This window comes from Zophobas morio, unplaced genomic scaffold (genome assembly GCF_036711695.1).
Source record: "Zophobas morio isolate AGI-343-1 ecotype UQ-CSIRO unplaced genomic scaffold, CSIRO_AGI_Zmor_V1 ptg000026l, whole genome shotgun sequence".
Classification (NCBI taxonomy): Eukaryota; Metazoa; Arthropoda; class Insecta; order Coleoptera; family Tenebrionidae; genus Zophobas; species Zophobas morio.
Genome location: NW_026972131.1, coordinates 10,091,020 through 10,112,684, shown reverse-complemented (window position 1 = coordinate 10,112,684; position 21,665 = coordinate 10,091,020). Strand labels below are relative to the sequence as shown.

General features: G+C 30.5%; 2 protein-coding genes across 3 annotated transcripts in view; one reads left to right on the top strand and one right to left on the bottom strand.

The window, feature by feature from the left end:
- Positions 1-2,963, bottom strand: part of LOC135136701 (kinesin heavy chain) — a 38,626-nt gene extending 35,663 nt beyond the window's left edge. Inside the window, exon 1 of the mRNA XM_064066112.1 lies at positions 2,659-2,963. Coding sequence (XP_063922182.1) covers positions 2,659-2,805 — 147 coding nt within the window. The 5' untranslated portion in view covers positions 2,806-2,963. The remainder of the gene's footprint in view (positions 1-2,658) is intronic.
- Positions 2,964-8,196: 5,233 nt separating this feature from the next.
- Positions 8,197-19,999, top strand: LOC135136167 (sorting nexin-29-like). 2 transcript variants are annotated; one of them, XM_064065326.1, is made up of 7 exons: positions 8,197-8,658; positions 8,730-9,030; positions 9,079-9,214; positions 18,106-18,335; positions 18,389-19,252; positions 19,314-19,614; positions 19,661-19,999. In XM_064065326.1, the coding sequence occupies exons 2-7, from the start codon at positions 8,742-8,744 to the stop codon at positions 19,749-19,751; spliced, it is 1,911 nt and encodes a 636-aa protein (XP_063921396.1). In that variant the 5' UTR covers positions 8,197-8,658; positions 8,730-8,741; the 3' UTR covers positions 19,752-19,999. The 2 variants fall into 2 exon arrangements, with proteins under 2 accessions (XP_063921396.1, XP_063921395.1); XM_064065325.1 differs by having other exon boundaries at positions 8,201-8,680.
- The last annotated feature ends 1,666 nt before the right edge of the window (positions 20,000-21,665 follow it).

Here is a 21,665-nt window from a genome sequence, read left to right as displayed (position 1 = left end):
AACATTGTTCAGTTTTATCTTAACAAGTACTAGCCCCGCCCACCCTCCCTCTTCTCATCTAGCGACTAATTTTATTTCTGCATAAAATCCTCCTTTCATTCAAACCAGATACATAAATCACCGAAATCGAGGCGGGTGGGTGGGCGGGGTTAGTTATGTTCTTTTGTAGAGTAGGAGTGGTAAGCAAATGATAGAAACTACGCTGTAAAAAAGCGCTAATTACAACTATTTGTTATAAGATTTATTTCTTATTTCAGAAGAAAAAAAATTGAGAGAAAGGGTGGGTGGGCGGGGTTAAGTTTAGTTTTTCCCAGAAAATTTTATAGGCAAGCAATCTCGTTTTTTTTAGTTTTCAAATTTAGAATTAAAAGTCTCAATGTAGCAAGAAATATTAGAAGTTAGTACGAATTTTAATTACATTTTCAGCTTTTAATAACGCGTTATATTTTACTGAGTTATTTTAATTTTCATATACGCTACTAAATAGTGTCCCCAAGTTTACTCGAATACATTTCTTTTCTTTTTTTTGATGACCCCTATAACTTAAATAAATCTAGGCGGATTCATAAACCACAAGTTCAGGATTGTAATTTTTTTAAATTTGAATAGTACATATTTACAAAATGTTGGTAGGGGTAATCAGACAAATTCTGCTAATCGTTTCACAATCTACACAAAATTCCTAAAATACAAATAAAACTTGATAAAAATCAGTACAATAGTTTCGGAGATTATCTTTCTAACGAAATCGACATACACGAGAAACTATAAACAAATGGACGGAAACGGGAAAATTACCGTTTTATTTACTTGGAAGCATTTATTCTAGTCAATGTTCAATTTATTTCGAATTAAACTTCATTTAAAAAGGCCTTAACATGTGTTATATTTTACATACATTTCTACATCAGTGTCTTTTTTTACTTCCCCATACTTTCGTGCCTTCTTGATGACGTTTCGTGATGCCTAAAGCAGAAAAAGTAGATCCTCCGTTTCCGTCTGTAGTCAGTGTCAATTTTTATTAGGCAGATAATTTCAAATCTGTCTCTTTGGTACTTATTTTGCATTTAATTTTGAAAAAAAAAAAAAAAAATCTTGCAGATGTTTTCGACCAATTGTTTTCCTATTGTAGGAGCTGTCAACAAAAACCAAAAATCCCCAAAACCAGATTTTATTATTTACTCAAAAAACTGAACTTGTTTTATTCAGGAAGTTCAAAACTCATTTTCAAACGATTACTACGGACTTAATACCCCAGACCTCATTTTTTTCGCATAGTTCCACAGCCGGTCCAAGATTATTGGCGCATTGCAGTACACCGTTATTTCTTAACAGGCATTTTAACCAAACAATGCTTCAAACGGAACGCAAAATCGCCTTACCTTCCATAAAAACTAAGTAGAAATCACACTTTTGAAGCATCTTCGCGAATAACTAATTTTTTGCATTTAACCTCATCTGAACGCCGCCACCGCTAATCCAAAGCGTGCCCAGAATTCAAACGCGTTTTCAATTCGTTTTAAAGAACGTCGATATTTTAAGAGTTTGCTAAAAAATAAAGTTATTTTTAATTTCGCACGGACGCCGTGCGATGACGCCATCAACTTTTAAGTGGGGGTAAATATATTAATTTTATAATTCTGTTAGCATTACGTGTTCTTGGAAATGCAGGACAAACAAATAAACCATTTTAATTAATTTGGTTAATAATTGATTACTTTTCGGGGTACTTGTATAAGCACCGTTTAATGATTAATTTGAAATGACGTCACTAAGTTTTTGTACGGGATCAATAAATAAAGTCGATGATCACTTCATTTTTCAATTTGAGTTGACAGTTTAATATATATGACAACAACATAGTTTGTTTACTACGTGGTGGTCGGTTGAAATGAAACAGCCTGTACATGGATGAGTCGTCGGTATAATCTAGAAGTGCACTTAAAATCCGATATGACTTTTTTTTTTAATTCAAGGTGAAAAACACGGTGAGATGCTTTTTAATTACTGTATTTATAGTTTAATGGCTATCTGTTCCCGAATTAACTGTACATTCTACATCAGTGATCATTAAAGTCATCTCTACGTGTGCACGGCTTGTAAACCATTAAAAATTAACGTTAGTCCGGAATCCGTAACAATTAACTTCTTTCGAAAAAAAAATAAATAAATAAAAGTATGCACAATGCAAGGCACTGCGGATTATACAAGCTTTAGCACTTATCGAACAGCGATCTAGAAACGAAGTAAAAATCGATTAACCGTGACAGAACAAAAACACGACCAATCAATCGGTATCTCATTCCGTTCGCCAAAAATCCCCCAAACGTCAAATTTTTCGACATTTTCAAATTTCTAAGAAGCTCGAGTCGACTCATTGATTGAGTCGCCGTCCTAAAATCCTTGTTTTCCGAAACACCAAACACACAATCTCTAAAAATAGCCTTCCGCCGAGCCCGTCAAAGCCGAAAAGCGAAATTCGCGAGAACGGGATGGACTTTTTGCACGTCCTTGCAGGTGGAAACAGGGTCTAATTAGCGTAGAATCGGTGGAGCGCGACCGTAACTCTAATAAACGAAATGACGTAAGTCGACGATAAAACAAATCCGATCTGCATTTCTGGCGAAAGCCTCGTTATTTGCGGCATCTCGGACTTACCGCTATCGATATACAATTGTCTTCTCCTCCCGAAGGGAATTTCACGATAAATTTCGACCCAGCCTTCTCCTCTGAATCATTGAGGGGTCGAAACCTACACACGACTTTAATACTGTCTTCTGCTGGTATTTCGCGTTCGCCGGACATTTTAAAGCACTTAAATCACTCACAGCACGGTAATAAATAAATAACAAAACTAATTAAAACTATAAATGATACATTTGTATAAAAAAGTTGCGGTTTCTTTCCGACACTGACGACTCCTACATCGAACCGACAGCCATCTTGGCAATGAATAAAAGAAATCAAAGAAATCAAAGACTGCATTGGACGGACGGTGCTGCCATCGGGCGGACGGCGCAAGCGGGGTAAGGCGGAGTCTACACGAGTGAGAGACGCAAACGTAGACGTGACATTGTACACTTTGTGTTAAAAACTAATTAAATTTGACAAGTTTCTTTGACATTGCGTTGTAGTAACACATATCTACGTGTTGCTAACAATCAAAAATCGGAATGATAAGGTAAAAGACAAAGACGGATTCATAACACAGGTATGAACTATGTTATTTCATAACATTTATTACATTTTAAAAAATTTTGACTACTTGTCGACTCTGAGTCTGATTTTTCAGTTCTTCAGTTCTTCAATTTTTCGATTTTTCAGGTTTTTGATTTTTCAATTTTTGGATTTTTTAAGTTTGCGATCTTTCGACTTTGCTTTTTTGACTTTTCGATTTCTCAATTTTTCAATTTTTTGATTTCCCAATTTTTGCATATTTCGTTCAATTTTGTGATTTTTCAGTCTTCCGATTGTTCAATTTTTCTTCTACAGTAGCGGTCATTTCTACGGAACCACTCGATAAAAAGTCAAGTTGGTAGCCCTGTCATCTAGTACTTTACGCCGAACGCGGTTGGTAGCGGTAGTTGATATGGCAATCGAAATTAGCACAACACGAATGTTTCGGTTGCCCTCAGCTATGCCGCACTGTATCCCGTACAGACTGTATGTTCTGTTCATCTATTTATTAAAATAAAATATCTACATTGACAATGGGGCCATCTAACCTGTCAAATTTTTGACACATATGTTTCCCCCAGAAACCCGTCAAGGTCACTTACACCAAACAAATTTTGAAAATTTACACTAGGGAGTGGTTCTATAGAAAAGATCGCGACTTTATTTTCCAATTTTTGGGATTTTTTAGTATTTCGGCTTTTCGATTTTTTAAGTTCTGGATTTTTGGATTTCTGAACTTATTACTTTTTGGATTTTCAATTTTTCGTTTATTAAACTTTCAGTTTTTAGACTGTTTTATACTTCGATTTCTCAATTTTTCAACTTTTCGATATTTTAATTTTTCAGTGTTTTAAATTTTAGATTTTTCGATTTTTCGATTTTTCAGTTCTTTAATATTTTTTAATTTTTCAAATTTGGCGTTTCTGAATTTTCACTTTTCCGATTTCTCAATTAATCAATTTTTTTGATTTTTAATTTTTCTATTTTTTAATTTTACGATTTTTTGACTTTTCAATTCCTCAATTTTTCAATTTATTAATTTTCCAATTTTTGGATATTTTGTTCAATTTTGCGGTTTTTCAGTCTTTCGATTCTTCAATTTTTCTTCCATTTCGCAATTTTTCGGTATTTCAGTTTTGGTATCTTTTAGTATGTATTTCGACTTTCCGATTTTTTGAGTTCTGGATTTTTGTATTTCTGGACTTTTTACTTTTGGATTTTCAATTTCTCGTTTTTTAAACTTTCAATTGTTCGACTGTTTTGTATTTCGATTTCTCAATTTTTCAACTTTTCGATATTTTAATTTTTCGATATTTTAAATTTCAGATTTTTAGATTTTTCAATTTTTCAGTTCTTCAATATTTTTTATACTTTCAAATTTTGGCGTTTTTTAATTTTCATTTTTTCGATTTCTCAATGAATCTATTTTTTGATTTATTTTTCTATTTTTTAATTTTGCGATTTTTTGACTTTTCAATTTCTCAATTTTTCATTTTTTTAATTTTCCAATTTTTGGATCCTTTGTTCAATTTTGTGATTTTTCAGTCTTTCGATTCTTCAATTTTTTTCTATTTTCCAATTTTTCGGTATTTCAGTTTTGTAATTTTTTAGTATTTCGACTTTTCGATTTTTTGAGTTCTGGATTTTTGGATTTCTGGACTTTTACTTTTTGGATTTTCAATTTTTCGTTTTTTAAACTTTTAATTTTTGACTGTTTTATGCTTCGTTTTCTCAACTTTTCAACATTTCGATATTTTAATTTTTCATGTTTAAAATTTTAGATTTTTAAATTTTTTAGATTTTCAATATTTTTTAATTTTCCAAAATTTGGCGTTTCTGAATTTCCACTTTTCCGATTTCTCAATTAATCAATTTTTTTGATTTTCCCGTTTCTTAACTTCCCAAATTTCGATTTTTCAGTTCTTCAGTTCTCAGTTTTTCGATTTTTCAGATTTTTGATTTTTCGATTTTTTAATTTTGCAATCTTTGAATTTGCTTTTTTGACTTTCCGATTACTCAATTTTTCAATTTTTTGATTTCTTAATTTTGCGATTTTGACTTTGCTTTTTGAGTTTTTCAGTTTTGCCATTCTTCAATTTTTCTTCTATTTTCCAAATTTTCGGTACCTATTTCAGTTCTGGGATTTTTTAGTATTTCGACTTTTCGATTTTTTGACTTTTTGATTTATGGATTTCTCTACATTCTACTTTTTGGATTTTCAATTTTCGTTTTTCAAACTTTCAATTTTTCGACTGCTTTATACTTCGATTTCTCAATTTTTCAACTTTTCGATATTTTAATTTTTTCAATGTTTTAAATTTTAGATTTTTAGATTTTTCGTTTTTTCAGTTCTTCTGAATTTTCACTTTTCCGATTTCTCAATTAATCTATTTTTTGATTTTCCGATTTCTCGACTTCCCAAATTTCGATTTTTCAGTTCTGCGGTTTTTCAATTTTTCGATTTTTCAGGTTTTTGATTTTTCAATTTTTTGATTTTTCGACTTTGCTTTTTGACTTTCTGATTCTTCAATTTTTCTATTTTCCAATTTTTGGATATTTCAGTTTTGGGATTTTTTAGTATTTCGACTTTTAACTTTTTTGATTTTTAAACTTTCAATTTTTGACTGTTTTATACTTCGATTTCTCAACTTTTCAACTTTTCGATATTTTAATTTTTCAATGTTTTAAATTTTAGATTTTTAGATTTTTTAGTTTTTCAATATCTTTTAATTTTCCAAAATTTGGCGTTTCCGAATTTCCACTTTTCCGATTTCTCAATTAATCAATTTTTTGAATTTCCCGTTTCTCGACTTCCCAAATTTCGATTTTTCAGTTCTTCAGTTCTCAGTTTTTCGATTTTTCAGATTTTTGATTTTTCAGTTTTTCGAATTTTTAATTTTGCGATTTTTTACGTTGCTTTTTTGACTTTTCGATTTCTCAATTTTTCAGCTTCACGACATTTTAAGTTTTCAATATTTTAAATTTTAGATTTTTAGATTTTTTAGTTATTCAATATTTTTTAATTTTCCAAAATTTGGCGTTTCTGAATTTCCACTTTTCCGAATTCTCAATTAATCTATTTTTTTGATTTTCCCAATTCTCGACTTCCTAAATTTCGATTTTTCAGTTCTTCAGTTCTCAGTTTTTCGATTTTTCAGGTTTTTGATTTTTCAGTTTTTCGAATTTTTAATTTTGCGATTTTTGACGTTGCTTTTTTGACTTTTCGATTTCTCAATTTTTCAATTTTTTAATTTCCCAATTTTTGGATATTTCGTTCAATTTTGTGATTTTTCAGTTTTTCGATTCTTCAATTTTTCTTCTATTTTCCAAATTTTCGATATTTCTTTTCGATTTTCAATGTTTCGTTTTTAAACTTTCAATATTTTGATTGTTTTATACTTCGATTTCTCAATTTTTAAACTTCTCGATATTTTAAGTTTTCAATATTTTAAATTTTAGATTTTTAGTTTTCAATATTTTTTAATTTTCCAAAATTTGGCGTTTCTGAATTTCCACTTTCCCGAATTCTCAATTAATCTATTTTTTTTTATTTTCCCCTTTCTCGACTTTCCAAATTTCGATTTTTCAGTTCTTCAGTTCTCAGTTTTTCGACTTTTCAAATTTTTGATTTTTCAATGTTTCGAATTTTTAATTTTGCGATTTTTGACTTTGTTTTTTTGACTTTTCGTTTTCTCAATTTTTCAATTTTTGATTTCCCAATTTTTGGATATTTTGTTCAATTTTGTGATTTTTCAGTTTTTCGATTCTTGAATTTTTCTTCGATTTTCCAATTTTTCGATATTTATTATGAATTTTCAATTTTTCGTTTTTTAAACTTTCAATTTTTGACTGCTTTATATTCCATTTCTCAATTTTTCAACTTTTCGATATTTTAAATTTTAGATTTTTAGATTTTTTAGTTATTCAATATTTTTTAATTTTCCAAAATTTGGCGTTTCTGAATTTCCACTTTTCCGATTGCTCAATTAATCTATTTTTTTGATTTTCCCCTTTCTCGCCTTTCTAAATTTCCATTTTTCAGTTCTTCAGTTCTCAGTTTTTCGATGTTTCAGATTTTTGATTTTTCGAGGATTCGATTATTTAATTTTGCGATTTTTTACTTTGTTTTTTTGGTTTTTCGATTTCTGAATTTTTCAATTTTTTGATTTCCCAATTTTTGGATATTCCGTTCAATTATGTGATTTTTCAGTTTTTCCATTCTTCAATTCTTCTTCTATTTTCCAAATTTTCGGTATTTCAGTTCTGGGATTTTTTAGTATTTCGACTTTTCGATCTTTGACTTCCTGATTTTTGGATTTCTGTGCATTCTACTTTTTGGATTTTCAATTTTTCGTTTTTCATACTTTCAATTTTTCCATTGCTTTATACTTCGATTTCTCAATTTTTCAACTTTTCGATATTTTAATTTTCAATGTTTTAAATTTTAGATTTTTTTATTTTTCAATTTTTCAATTCTTCAGTATTTTTTAATTTTTCAAAATCTGGCGTTTCTGAATTTTGACTTTTTCGATTTCTCAATTAAGCTATTTTTTGATTTTCCCATTTCCCAAAGTTTTTATAAATTTTATGTTTTTCGATTTCTTAAGTTTTCGGTTTTTCTATATTTCAGTTTTTCAATTTTTGGAATTTTTAAATTTCTTCTTTCCAATTTAATTTTTAATTTTTCGATTTTCCAATTTTTTGATATTCCGAAATAGTTATAAATAGGGTAAAATCGAAAAATCGAAAAGTTAAAAATGGAAAAATTAAAACATCGAAAAGTTGAAAAATTGAAAACTCGAAGTAATAAGAAAAATCAAAGAATTAAGGTTTAACGAAAAATTGAAAAGCCAAAAAGTAAAAAATCTAGAAATCAAAAAATCCAGGGGTCCAAAAATTGGACTATGCTACTTTTTAACATTTAATTAACATTTATTCGACGAAATTGTAAGAAGACATCATCAATTCCTGAGGGGCATGAACAGTCCTTCTGGACTTTCAGTGACTCTTTTGTATCCACAAATTAACTGACATACGTCATCTTGTCAAATTTCGTCTCTAACGTAAACGTCAATGTAACGTAACGCAGCCGTAACAAGCGCGTACGTTGCGCACCGGCTCCTGTAAACGCCTCCATCGACTCATTTTTTGCTGTCATTCTTCATTGTTACAAATCATAAACCGCCATCCTTTCACAGATTTTGCAACAATAATTAAAAATTTCACGCTTCGTTTAACCCATTTCAGCTTTTTTCCCGTTTGACGTGGCTGTCAGTAGCCAACTGTCAAACCTGTGTGTCAAACTTCGAATTGACATTTAGCAGCTGATAACTAGGGCCCCGTTATCGTTTGTTTTGGAATGGAAGCCCCCGGATCAAGTATCCCCCGATAACACGCCACGCAATTGCTTTTATCGCCACTCGTCCCATAATGATAGTCGCCATTCATTTCAATTCGTGCCTAACATGATCACCAATCAAGGTTATTTGATTTGCAAATTATGGTGAGTTCGAGCGAATAATTCCACTAAATTACCTCACTCGAAATTTCAGTCCCTAAGGCTCATGTCCGCAGTAATATCGACGTCACTGCCCTCCCAAACGAAGCCCGAAAGCGCTGAGAAACTACTGAAACAACTCCTAGAATGTGTGCAGGAATGCCAGCGACGATACGGAGGGAAAACCGAGCTGGCAACGGAATTTGATAGTTGCGTTGTGGCGTTGTGTTTGACGCTAGAAGCGGTGTTGTTGAACGGGCTTCGAGCCAAGGCGCAAGAGAGCCCCCAGACGTCGACGCTCAAACAAGTGTCGGATATTGTGGCTAATAGTCTCCACATCGGGAACGAGAGCCCCTGTAAGTGACGCTTTGGCGTTAATTAGTGTGCTAATGTTAAGTTTTAAGCGTTTTGGCCGTTCATAAAAAAGCACCTAACGAGGCATGAGCAGGAGCGCTACGTGGTGTTGAAACATATCTGGACGGACACTGGGAGAGGGCGGGCCTGGATTCGGGCGTCTTTGAACGAGAGGTCGCTAGAACGGTAGGTCCACGGAAATGGGGGTTTTACCTGGATTTTGATAAGAATGGTTTGTGTGAAACTGATAACAAAACCACATACCACAATATTGTTGGGAATTTTTGTAATTTTGGGTATCTAGTGGTTGTGGGGATAGCGCGGGATTTTGCTTTTTTGAAAATGCTTGATGCTGTGCTGTTTTTATCATCCTGACTTAATAATAATAATAATTTATTTTCGTATTTTTGCACTTAAATTGCTTATGAAAATTGTATTATGTTTACATTTTAATGAAAATAATTTATTATTATTAAGTGAGGATGATAAAAACACAGCACAGCAACAAGCATTTTATAGACACTGTTGCCAATTCATTAAACGACCCCCGAATTCCCTACTCCCCTGTATATACACATAAGAACAAAATCCCGCGCTAACCCCACAAGCACTACATAAATCTTTACTCAAAATTAAAAAAATTCTCAACCAAATTGTGGTATGTGGTTGTGTTATCAGTTTCACAGTTAGTAAGAAATCGAATAAACTGACGAATATCAACAATTCGAAAATAAAACAAGACGAAATCTAGGAATGAAATATATAAAAATCATCACTTACATTTTTCGATTTTTCGACTTTTCGTGTTTTTGATTTTTCACTTATTCTATTTTTCAGTTTTTTTATTTTTCGAATTTTTAAATTTTAGGAGTTTTCACTTTTTTGTTGTTTCGATTTCTGTCTTTCGATTCTTCTTATTTTTAGATTTTTCGAATTTTCTATTTTTTGGAATTAATTTTTTAGAATTGATTTTTCAGTTTCGACGTTTCGATATTTCATTTTTTGGTTTATGGGTTTTTCTATTTTTAAATTTTTGCAATTTTGAATTTTCACATTTTTTGATTTTTAGCCACTTCAATTTCTCAATTTTTCGACTTCCCGACTTCTCGATCTTTTGATGTTTCGATTTTCCAATTTTTTACCGTTTCAGTTTTGGAATTATGTATTTAAAATTTAAATGTTTGGATTTTTGAATTTTTCAATTTTTGGCGTTTCTAAATTTTTGGATATTCAGATTTGTCAAATTTTGGAATTTTTTACTTATTCGATTTGTCAAAATATTGATTTTTCTATTCGTTGATGTTTTGATTGCTCGATTTTTTTGTTTTCAATTTTTCGAATTTTTAAATTTTATCTTTTTCACTTTTTGTTGTTTCGATTTCTCAATCTTCCGATTTTTTGCCTTCTCGTTTTTAGATTTTTCGACTTTTCAATTTTTCGGAATTAATATTTCAGTTTTTCGACGTTTTGTTTTCACTGTTTGGTTTATCGGTTTTTTATGTTAAAATTTTTCAATTTCGAATTTTCCCATTTTTCGATTTTTAGCCACTTCAGTTTCTCAATTTTTCAATTTTTGGTGTTTCTAAATTTTTCGATTTTCCGATTTCCCGATTTCCCGATTTCTCAATTTTTCGATTTTCAGATTTTCATTGTTTAAGTTTTAGGATTTTGCATATGTATTTCGATTTTTGAATTTTCAATTTTTCGATTTTCTGTTTTTTGATTTTTTACTTATTCGTTTTTTCAAAATTTTGCTAGTTTTTAAATCCTACATTTTTCGATTTTTCGATTCGTTGATTTTTGATTTCTCAATTTTGTAAGTTTTCAATTTTTCGAATTTTTAAATTTTAGATTTTTCACTTTTTTGTTATTTCGATTTGTCAAAATTTCGGATTTAATTCTGCAGTTTTTCGATATTTCGCATTTTCAATTTTTCGATTTATCGGTTTTTTGACTTTTAAGTTTTTCAATTTCGAATTTTTCCATCTTTTGATTTTTAGCCACTTCAGTTTCTCAATTTTTCGATTTTTCAATTTTTGGTGTTTCTAAATTTTTCGATTTTCCGATTTCTCGATTTCTCAGTTTTTCGATTTTCAGATTTTCAATGTTTAAGTTTTGGGATTTTTCATATGTATTTCGATTTTTAAATTTTCAATTTTTGGATTTTATGTTTTTTTATTTTTTACTTATTCGATTTTTCAAAATTTTGCCATTTTTTAAATCCTACCTTTTTTGATTTTTAAATTTTTTGATTTTTCAGTTCGTTGATTTTTGATTTCTCAATTTTGTCAGTTTTCGATTTTTCGAATTTTTAAATTTTAGATTTTTCATTTTTTTGTTATTTCGATTTGTCAAATTTTCGGATTTAATTCTACAGTTTTTCGATATTTCGCTTTTTCAATTTTTCGATTTATTGGATTTTTTAAGTTTAAATTTTTCAATTTTGAAGTTTCCCATTTTTCGATCTTTAGCTATTTTGATATCTCAATTTTTCGATTTCTCAGGTTTTCGATTATTCAACTTTCCAATTTTTCGACGTTTCAGTTTTGGGATCCATGTATTTAAATTTTTCGATTTTTCAATTTTTTTATTTTCGCCGTTTCTAAATTTTTCGATTTTTCGTTTTCTTAATTTCTCGGTTATATGATTTTTTAATTTTCCGATTTTTCGATTTCTCTGTTGTAAGTTTTGAGATTTTTCAATTTTGGGATTTTTCAAGATTTCGATTTTTAAAAATTTTAGATTTTTCGACTTTCTGTTTGTTGCTTTTTTACTTTTTCGATTTTTCAAAAAAATTCGACTTTTTTTCGAATTTTTAAATTTTAGATTTGTCACTTTTTGTTTCGATTCAATTTTTCGGTTTTTCGATATTTTCGATTTTTCAATTTTTCGATTTATCGGGTTTTTTTAAGTTTAAATTTTTCAATTTGGAATTTTCCCATTTTTCCATCTCTAGCTATTTCGATGTCTCAATTTTTCGATTTTTCGACTTCTCATTTTTTTTATTTTCCATTTCGCAATTTTTCGATTTCGTTTTCTCGATTTTTCAGTTTTTCGATAATTCATCTTTTCGATTTTTCGATTTTCCAATTTTTTAACGTTTCAGTTTTGCGATTTATGTATTTAAATTTTTCGATTCTTCAATTTTTGGCGTTTCTAAATTTTAGGATTTTCCGATTTCTCAATTTTTCAATGTTTAAGTTTTGGAAATTTTCAATTTTGGGATTTTTCAAAATGTATTTCGATTTTCAAATTTTTCGATGTTTCGATTTTCTGTTTTTTTTTATTCTTTACTTATTTGATTTTTCAAAATTTTGCCATTTTTTAAATCCTACATTTTTCGATTTTTCAATTTTTTGATTTTTCGATTCGTTGATTTTTGATTTCTCAATTTTGTAAGTTTTCAGTTTCTCGAATTTTTAAATTTTAGATTTTTCACCTTTTTGTTATTTCGATTTGTCAAAATTTCGGATTTAATTCTTCAGATTTTCGATTATTTGCGTTTTTAATTTTTCGAAGTTTCGGTTTAGGGATTTATGTATTTAAATTTTTCGATTTTTCAATTTTTCATTTTCGGCGTTTCTAAATTTTTCGATTTTTCGTTTTCTCAATTTCTCGATTAATTGATTTTTTAATTTTCCGATTTTTAGATTTCTCGGTTTAAGTTTTGAGATTTTTCAATTTTGGGATTTTTCGACTTTCTGTTTGTTGCTTTTTTTACTTTTTCAATTTTTTCGAATTTTTAAATTTTAAATTTTTCACTTGTTTCGATTTTTCAGTTTTTCGGAATTAATTTTTCGGGTTTGGAATTCTCCCATTTTTCCGTCTCTAGCTATTTCGATATCTCAATTTTTCGAGTTCGATTTCTCGATTTCTCAGTTTGTCGAAAATTCATGTTTTCGATTTTTCGATTTTCCAATTTTTTAACGTTCCAATTTTGGGATTCATGTATTTAAATTTTTCGATTTTTCAATTTTTTAATTTTTGGCGTTTCTAAATTTTTGGATTTCTCGATTAATGGATTTTTTAATTTTTCGACTTTTCGGTTTTTCGTCTTTCGGATTCCTCGATTTCTCAATTTTTCGATTCTTTGCCTTTTCGTGTTTAGATTTTTTTATTTTTCAGTTTTTCGGAATTATATTTTCATTTTTTCGAGATTTCGATTTTTCAATTGTCGATTTAACGGTTTTCTTTCGATTTTTCGCTTTCTCATTTTTAGATTTGCCGTTTTTCAATTTTTCGGAATTAATTTTTCAGTTTCGATTTTTGACTTTTTGGTTTATCGGTTTTTTTAATGTTCAAATTTTTCTATTTTGAATTTTCCCTTTTTTCGAATTTTATCCACTCCCACTTTTCAATTTTTCGATTTCGATTTGTCAGTTTTTCGATAATTCATCTTTTCCATTTTTTTCAACGTTTCGTTTCAGTTTTTGCATTTATGTATTTAAATTTTTCGATTTTTCAGTTCCTCGATTAATGGATTTTTTAATTTTTCAACTTTTCGATTTTTCGTCTACGATTTCTCGATTTTTCATGGTTTGTATTTTCGAATTTTCAATGTTGAAGTTTTGGGATTTTTTTTAGATTTTTCGACTTTTTGTTTTTTTTACTTATTCGAATTTCCAAAATATTGCAATTGAATGTACATTGTTCAATTTTCAATTTTTTGATTTTTCGATTTGTTGATTTGATTGCTCAATTTTTTAAGTTTTCAATTTTTGGAATTTTTAAATTTTAGGTTTTTCATTTTTTTGTTTATGCGCTTTCTCAGTCTTTCGATATTTTGCGTTCTCGTTTTTAGATTTTCCGGTTTTTCAGTTTTTCGGATTTAATTTTCAGTTTTTTGACGTTTCGATTTTTCACTTTTTGGTTTATCGGTTTTTTCATGTTAAAATTTTCTCGATTTTGAATTTCCCCATTTTTCGATTTTTAGCCAATTCCATTTTTCAGTTTTTTAATTTTTTCGACTTGTCGACTTTCGATTTTAAATATTTCGATTTCGCGATTTTTCGATCTCGATTTCTCAGTTTTTCCATAATTCACCTTTTCGACTTTCCAATTTTTCAACGTTTCAGTTTTGGGATTTATGTATTTAAATTTTTTGATTTTTTTATTTTTCAATTTTTGGCGTTTCTAAATTAAAAAAAATTTTTTTTTATTTTTCGATTGTTCAATGTATTCGAATCTTTAAATTTTAGATTTTTCATTTTTTTGTGATTTCTCAGTCTTTCGATTTGTTGGCTTCTTGTTTTTAGATTTTTAGATTTTCCGATTTTTCGGAATTAATTTTTCAGTTTCTCGATATTTCGATTTAACGGTTTTCTTTCGATTTTTCGCCTTCTCGTTTTTAGATTTCCCGGTTAAATTTTTCGGAATTAATTTTTCAGTTTTTCAATGTTTCGATTTTTCACTTTTCGGTTTATCGATTTTGCGATTTTTCAATTTTTCGATTTCGACTTCTCGATTTCTCAGTTTTTCGATAATTAATCTTTTCGGTTTTTCGATTTTCCAATTTTTCAACGTTTCAGTTTTGGGATTTATGTATTTAAATTTTTCGGTTTTTCAATTTTTGGCGTTTCTAAATTTTGGATTTTCTGTTTTCTCAATTTCTCGATTAATGAATTTTTTTATTTTGCGACTTTTCGATTTTTTATCTTTCCGATTTCTCGATTTCTCAATGTTTCTATTTTCAAATTTTCTGTGTTTAAGTTTTGGGATTTGTCAAAATACAGATTTTTAAATTTTTAGATTCTTCGACTTTCTGTTTTACTTATTCGGTTTTTCAAAATTTTGCGATTTTATTAAATCTTACATTTTTCGATTTTTTGATGTTTTAATTTCTCGATTTTGTAAATTTTCAATTTTTCTAATTTTTGAGTTTTAGATTTTTCACCTTTTTGTTGTTTCAATTTCTCAATCTTCTGATTTTTTGTCTTCTCATTTTTCGATTTTTCAATTTTTCGATTGATAGGGTTCTTTGAGGTTAAATTTTTCAATTTTGAATTTTCTTATTTTTCGATGTTTAGCTATTTCGATCTCAATTTTTTGATGTTTCGATTTCGCGTTGTTTGAATTTTTCGATTTCGATTTCTCGATTTCTCAGTTTTTCCAAAATTCATGTTTTCGATTTTTCGATTTTCCAATTTTTTAACGTTCCAATTTTGGGATTCATGTATTTAAATTTTTCGATTTTTCAATTTTTTAATTTTTGGCGTTTCTAAATTTTTGGATTTCTCGATTAATGGATTTTTTAATTTTTCGACTTTTCGGTTTTTCGTCTTTCGGATTCCTCGATTTCTCAATTTTTCGATTCTTTGCCTTTTCGTGTTTAGATTTTTTTATTTTTCAGTTTTTCGGAATTATATTTTCATTTTTTCGAGATTTCGATTTTTCAATTGTCGATTTAACGGTTTTCTTTCGATTTTTCGCTTTCTCATTTTTAGATTTGCCGTTTTTCAATTTTTCGGAATTAATTTTTCAGTTTCGATTTTTGACTTTTTGGTTTATCGGTTTTTTTAATGTTCAAATTTTTCTATTTTGAATTTTCCCTTTTTTCGAATTTTATCCACTCCCACTTTTCAATTTTTCGATTTCGATTTGTCAGTTTTTCGATAATTCATCTTTTCCATTTTTTTCAACGTTTCGTTTCAGTTTTTGCATTTATGTATTTAAATTTTTCGATTTTTCAGTTCCTCGATTAATGGATTTTTTAATTTTTCAACTTTTCGATTTTTCGTCTACGATTTCTCGATTTTTCATGGTTTGTATTTTCGAATTTTCAATGTTGAAGTTTTGGGATTTTTTTTAGATTTTTCGACTTTTTGTTTTTTTTACTTATTCGAATTTCCAAAATATTGCAATTGAATGTACATTGTTCAATTTTCAATTTTTTGATTTTTCGTTTTAAGTTTTCAATTTTTGGAATTTTTAAATTTTAGATTTTTCATTTTTTTGTTTATGCGCTTTCTCAGTCTTTCGATATTTTGCGTTCTCGTTTTTAGATTTTTCGGATTTAATTTTCAGTTTTTTGACGTTTCGATTTTTCCCTTTTTGGTTTATCGGTTTTTTCATGTTAAAATTTTCTCGATTTTGAATTTCCCCATTTTTCGATTTTTAGCCAATTCCATTTTTCAGTTTTTTAATTTTTTCGACTTGTCGACTTTCGATTTTAAATATTTCGATTTCGCGATTTTTCGATCTCGATTTCTCAGTTTTTCCATAATTCACCTTTTCGACTTTCCAATTTTTCAACGTTTCAGTTTTGGGATTTATGTATTTAAATTTTTTGATTTTTTTATTTTTCAATTTTTGGCGTTTCTAAATTAAATTTATTTTTCGATTGTTCAATTTATTCGAATCTTTAAATTTTAGATTTTTCATTTTTTTGTGATTTCTCAGTCTTTCGATTTTTTGGCTTCTTGTTTTTAGATTTTTAGATTTTCCGATTTTTCGGAATTAATTTTTCAGTTTTTCGATATTTCGATTTAACGGTTTTCTTTCGATTTTTCGCCTTCTCGTTTTTAGATTTCCCGGTTAAATTTTTCGGAATTAATTTTTCAGTTTTTCAATGTTTCGATTTTTCACTTTTCGGTATATCGATTTTTCCATTTTTTTATTTTTAGCCACTTCTATTTCTCAATTTTTCGATTCTTCGACTTCTCAATCTTTTGATGTTTTGATTTTGCAATTTTTCAATTTTTCGATTTCGACTTCTCGATTTCTCAGTTTTTCGATAATTCATCTTTTCGGTTTTTCGATTTTCCAATTTTTCAACGTTTCAGTTTTGGGATTTATGTATTTAAATTTTTCGATTTTTCAATTTTTGGCGTTTCTAAATTTTTGGATTTTCTGTTTTCTCAGTTTCTCGATTAATGATTTTTTTAATTTTGCGACTTTTCGATTTTTGTCTTTCCGATTTCTCGATTTCTCAATTTTTAGATTTTCAAATTTTCTGTGTTTAAGTTTTGGGATTTGTCAATATGTATTTCGATTTTTAAATTTTTAGATTTTTCGACTTTCTGTTTTCCTGATTTTTTACTTATTTGGTTTTTCAAAATTTTGGGACTTTTGAAATCTTACATTTTTCGATTTTTTTCATTGATGTTTTAATTTCTCGATTTTTAAATTTTAGATTTTTCACCTTTTTGTTGTTTCAATTTCTCAGTCTTCTGATTTTTTGCCTTCTGATTTTTCGATTTATTAATTTTTCAGTTTTTCGATATTTGGATTTTTCAATTTTTCGATTTATAGGGTTGTTTGAGGTTAAATTTTTCAATTTTGAATTTTCTTATTTTTCGATCTTTAGCAATTTCGATTTCAATTTTTCGATGTTTCGATGTCTCGACTTGTCGATTTTTTTATGTTTCGATTTCGCGTTTTTTGAATTTTTCGATTTCGATTTCGCGATTTCTCAGTTTTTTTGATTAATCCATTTTTTTAATTTTTTCGATTTCTCTGTTTGTCTTGGGATTTTCCAACTTTATGTTTTTTGATTTTTTGCTTCTCGATTTTTCAAAATTTTACGAGTTTTTAAATCTTACATTTTCATCTATTCGATATTTTAATTTTTGGATTTTTGAGTTTTTTAGATTTTTAAAATTCTTGGTTTTTCAATTTTTCTTGACTTCTCATTCAAAAACGAAATATCACATATTAAAAAAAAAACTCTAGGAGCCCCTACGGATCATCGAGATTTTTTAAAAGTATTTTAAAAACAAAACACGAGAGGTCTGCAAGACTTTCTCTTTTAAACGGAAAAAATGGGTCTAAAGTTAATTAGTGAGATCTTCCCTCGTCTCTGAAGTAAAAATATATTTACTTGCTTAACTTCAATTGTTTGGGTTTATACTTCGAAAGAATGCGACAATTAAGCACGCAACAGAGTGGCTCCTCAATACAGAGGAAGCGATTAAAACTATTAATAAGTTACAATGCAGCATAACAAAAAAAAAGGATGTTTTAAGAATATTAAAAAAATCCCTAACAAAAACTGTAACAATGTTGCCAATAATTTCACACTGTCTTTTCTATTATTTCAGTATTTAATAAGCATACACTCATAATTTAACAATTTTTAGATATTTCCACACTTTATTGAGTAACCCTGAGATATTAAAAACCTACTATGAAGACAATGCAATATTACGTGATCAAGAAAAAAGTAGCATGTTACCTAACATGGCTGCAGGTGTAGGCTCAATTTTATTCGCCATAAACATCGATAAACCTGAGCTAAACAGCGGCATCCAACCTAGGATAGAAAATTTCAAATCTAAAGCAGAGCCCGTAATAGAAGCCCCCATAGTAGGTAATACACCCCCCCTCAACCACCATCCCCATACTAACTTTCACCCCAAACAGAAAACAAAGAGCGCCCCAAAAACAAAAAAAAGAAAAAAGTCGCCAGACAATTCATTTCCTTTGATGAGGACGACACCAGCGTGCTCTCCACCAGTGTCCCCTCAACCTCAAGCAGTATTTCTTCCGACAGTAATTCAAACGACAATCAGTCTTCCAAAACCACAAACAAACAACTAAAAGATATCGTCGAAGAAAACAAACCACACAAACCAGAAATGTCAAACGAAAACGAAAAATCAACAATAAAGCGAAAATTGTCGATCGAAACCAGCGGCTCCCGCGAAAAATTCACCGGCGACGTCCCCGAAACGTTAACGCCGGTAACGCACGCCGAAATCGGGGAGCTGACGCCCGTATCGGTCGAAATCAACAAAAATTTTGAATCTCCGGACGTGTCCGACGATATCCTCGAAATCCCCACTGACATCAGCGAAGTTCTGACAGCGGTGGAAGCGCAAAACAAAGAAGAATTAAAAAAGAAGCAGGATAAAATCGACGCGCTTTCGAAAGAAAACGAGATCTTGAAGGAGCAAATTAAGAAATATGTGGGGGCGATTCAGATGTTGCAAGACAACGATGTCGACGATTTGCAGAAAACGTTGGAGGATTTGGAAATCAGTGAGCAGCCGGATTATAAAGGCGAGGCGAAGTTGTTTGAACGAAAACTCGTCCAGGTTGCTGAAATGCACGCCGAACTGATGGACTTCAACGTGGCCCTTCAGCAGTCTTTGTGCCAAAAAGATCTACTGTTAGAGCGGCTTAAGTCCGAACTCGAGGAGCTGCGCGGTCCGATGCCTACAGACGAAATCGTGACTGAAACCAGAGGGAACGTGAATATTTGGATTCCGAGCGCGTTTCTGACAGGTTGTGGACTACCGTGAAGATTTTTTTGACCACTTTGTGTGTTTGTCTGTTTGTGTTATAGGGAGCGGTTCCAACGCCCACCACGTGTACCAGATTTTCCTGCGGGCGGGGAACGACGAGTGGAATATATACAGAAGATATGCTCAATTCTATGCCTTGCATTCTGATTTAAAAAAACTTGATCCTACAGTTACCACTTTCGACTTTCCGCCGAAGAAGAGTATAGGGAAGAAGGATTCGGCGCTGGTTGAAGATAGAAGGAAGCGATTGCAGATTTATTTGAGAAGGGTTTTGGCTCACTGGCCCGAGTTGGCGCATTGCAATAGTAGATTTTTGTTAGAACAGCATCTGGCATTCTTCAAGTAAGGTTTGAGTGGTGGGTGAAAGTGTTACTAGGTTTGGTTGCAGGGACCAGAAGGATGTCGATCCGAAGAATAAAAGTATATTTTCTCCGAGGAGGAATAGAACTAGCAACGATAACCATTACGCAGGGCTTTAAATAGTTTCATTTAGTTAATTATTATTTTGATGAAATGATTCGAATCATTTTAATAGTTGCGTATTTATTTAATCACTTAGACTTAGTGAGATATGTTGATATTTTGCGTTGTACTCGTCTTTTTTGAAAGTTTATTCAAGGATGATGTTGGAGCTAACGTTTTATTGTAATGCGTAAGTACAAAGTTTGTATTTGAGATGTTTTATATTTTCCAAGTGATGAAATTAATAAAATTCATTATAGAAAGAGCTGATTTTTTTAATTGAAAACCGGCTACCTTATGCCAATTAAGACACTTTGGGCCTCGATTTTTCGATCACTCCAACCGTTTTTCCAGAATCGCCCGTTGAAATGTCGAAATTTTTAAAAATTTCAAAAATTTCGCATTTTGCGACGAATATTTCAAAAATGTTGCTCTTTTACCATAAACACACTATATTTTTGGAATCAGCACGTCGAGATCTACATCATGACATCCATATCACTGCCATTTTGGACAATTTTTACACAACTTTCTTAGAAATGAGATTTTCACCTAATGCCAATTTCGACCAATTTTCGACCATTTTCGAAATTCAACTAAATACATTTTCTCGTAGATTTCGAGCCGCAGAAGACACTTTGGGCCTCGATTCTTCGATCACTTCAACCGTTTTTCCAGATTCGCCCGCTGAAATGTCGAAATTTTTAAAAATTTCAAAAATTTCGCATTTCGCGACGAATATTTCCAAAATGTTGCCCTTTTACCATAAACACGCTATATTTTTGGAATCAGTACGTCGAGATCTACATCATGACATCCATATCACTGCATTTTTCGACAATTCTTACACAACTTTCTTAGAAATGAGATTTTCACCTAATGCCAATTTCGACCAATTTTCGACCATTTTCGAAATTCAACTAAATACATTTTCTCGTAGATTTCGAGCCGTAGAAGACACTTTGGGCCTCGATTCTTCGATTACTCCAATCGTTTTTCCAGAATCGCCAGTTGAAATGTCGAAATTTTGAAATATTTCAAAAATTTCGCATTTCGCGACGAATATTTCAAAAATGTTGCTCTTTTACCATAAACACGCTATATTTTTGGAATCAGCACGTCGAGATCTACATCATGACATCCATATCACTGCATTGTTTGACAATTTTTACACAACTTTCTAAGAAATGACGATTTTCCCCCAAAATTCTTTTAAATAATTTACAAAAAAATTTGCCAAAATCAGTCTTATCTTAGCAGGTACTAGCCGCGCCCACCCACCCCCTCTTTTCTTAGAAGATATGTCATCAGTACTCGCTCAGATAAAACTGATTTTAGCAAATGACATACCCTTTAAGAAAAGAAGGGTGGGTGGGTGGGGCCAGTAATTTCTAAGATAAAAGGGATTTTGGCAGATGACATACCCTTGAAGAAAAGATATGGTGGGTGGGCGAGGTTAGTACCTGCTAAGATAAGACTGATGTTGGCAAATGACATAGCCCCAAAATACATTTAAAGAAGGTACAAAAAAATGCTAAAATCAGTCTTACATTAGCAGGTACTAGCCCCGCCCACCCACCCACTCTTTTTTTAGAAGGTATATGATTTGCCAAAATCATTTTTATCTTAGCAGGTTCTAGCCCCGCCCACCCACCCTCTCTTTTTTTAGAAGCTACGTGATTTGCCAGAATCACTTGTATCTTAGCAGGTACTAGCCCCGCCCACCCACCCCCTCTTTTCTTAGAAGATATGTCATCAGTACTCGCTCAGATAAAACTGATTTTAGCAAATGACATACCCTTTAAGAAAAGAAGGGTGGGTGGGTGGGGCCAGTAATTGCTAAGATAAAAGGGATTTTGGCAGATGATATACCCTTGAAGAAAAGATAGGGTGGGTGGGCGGGGTTAGTACCTGCTAAGGTAAGACTGATA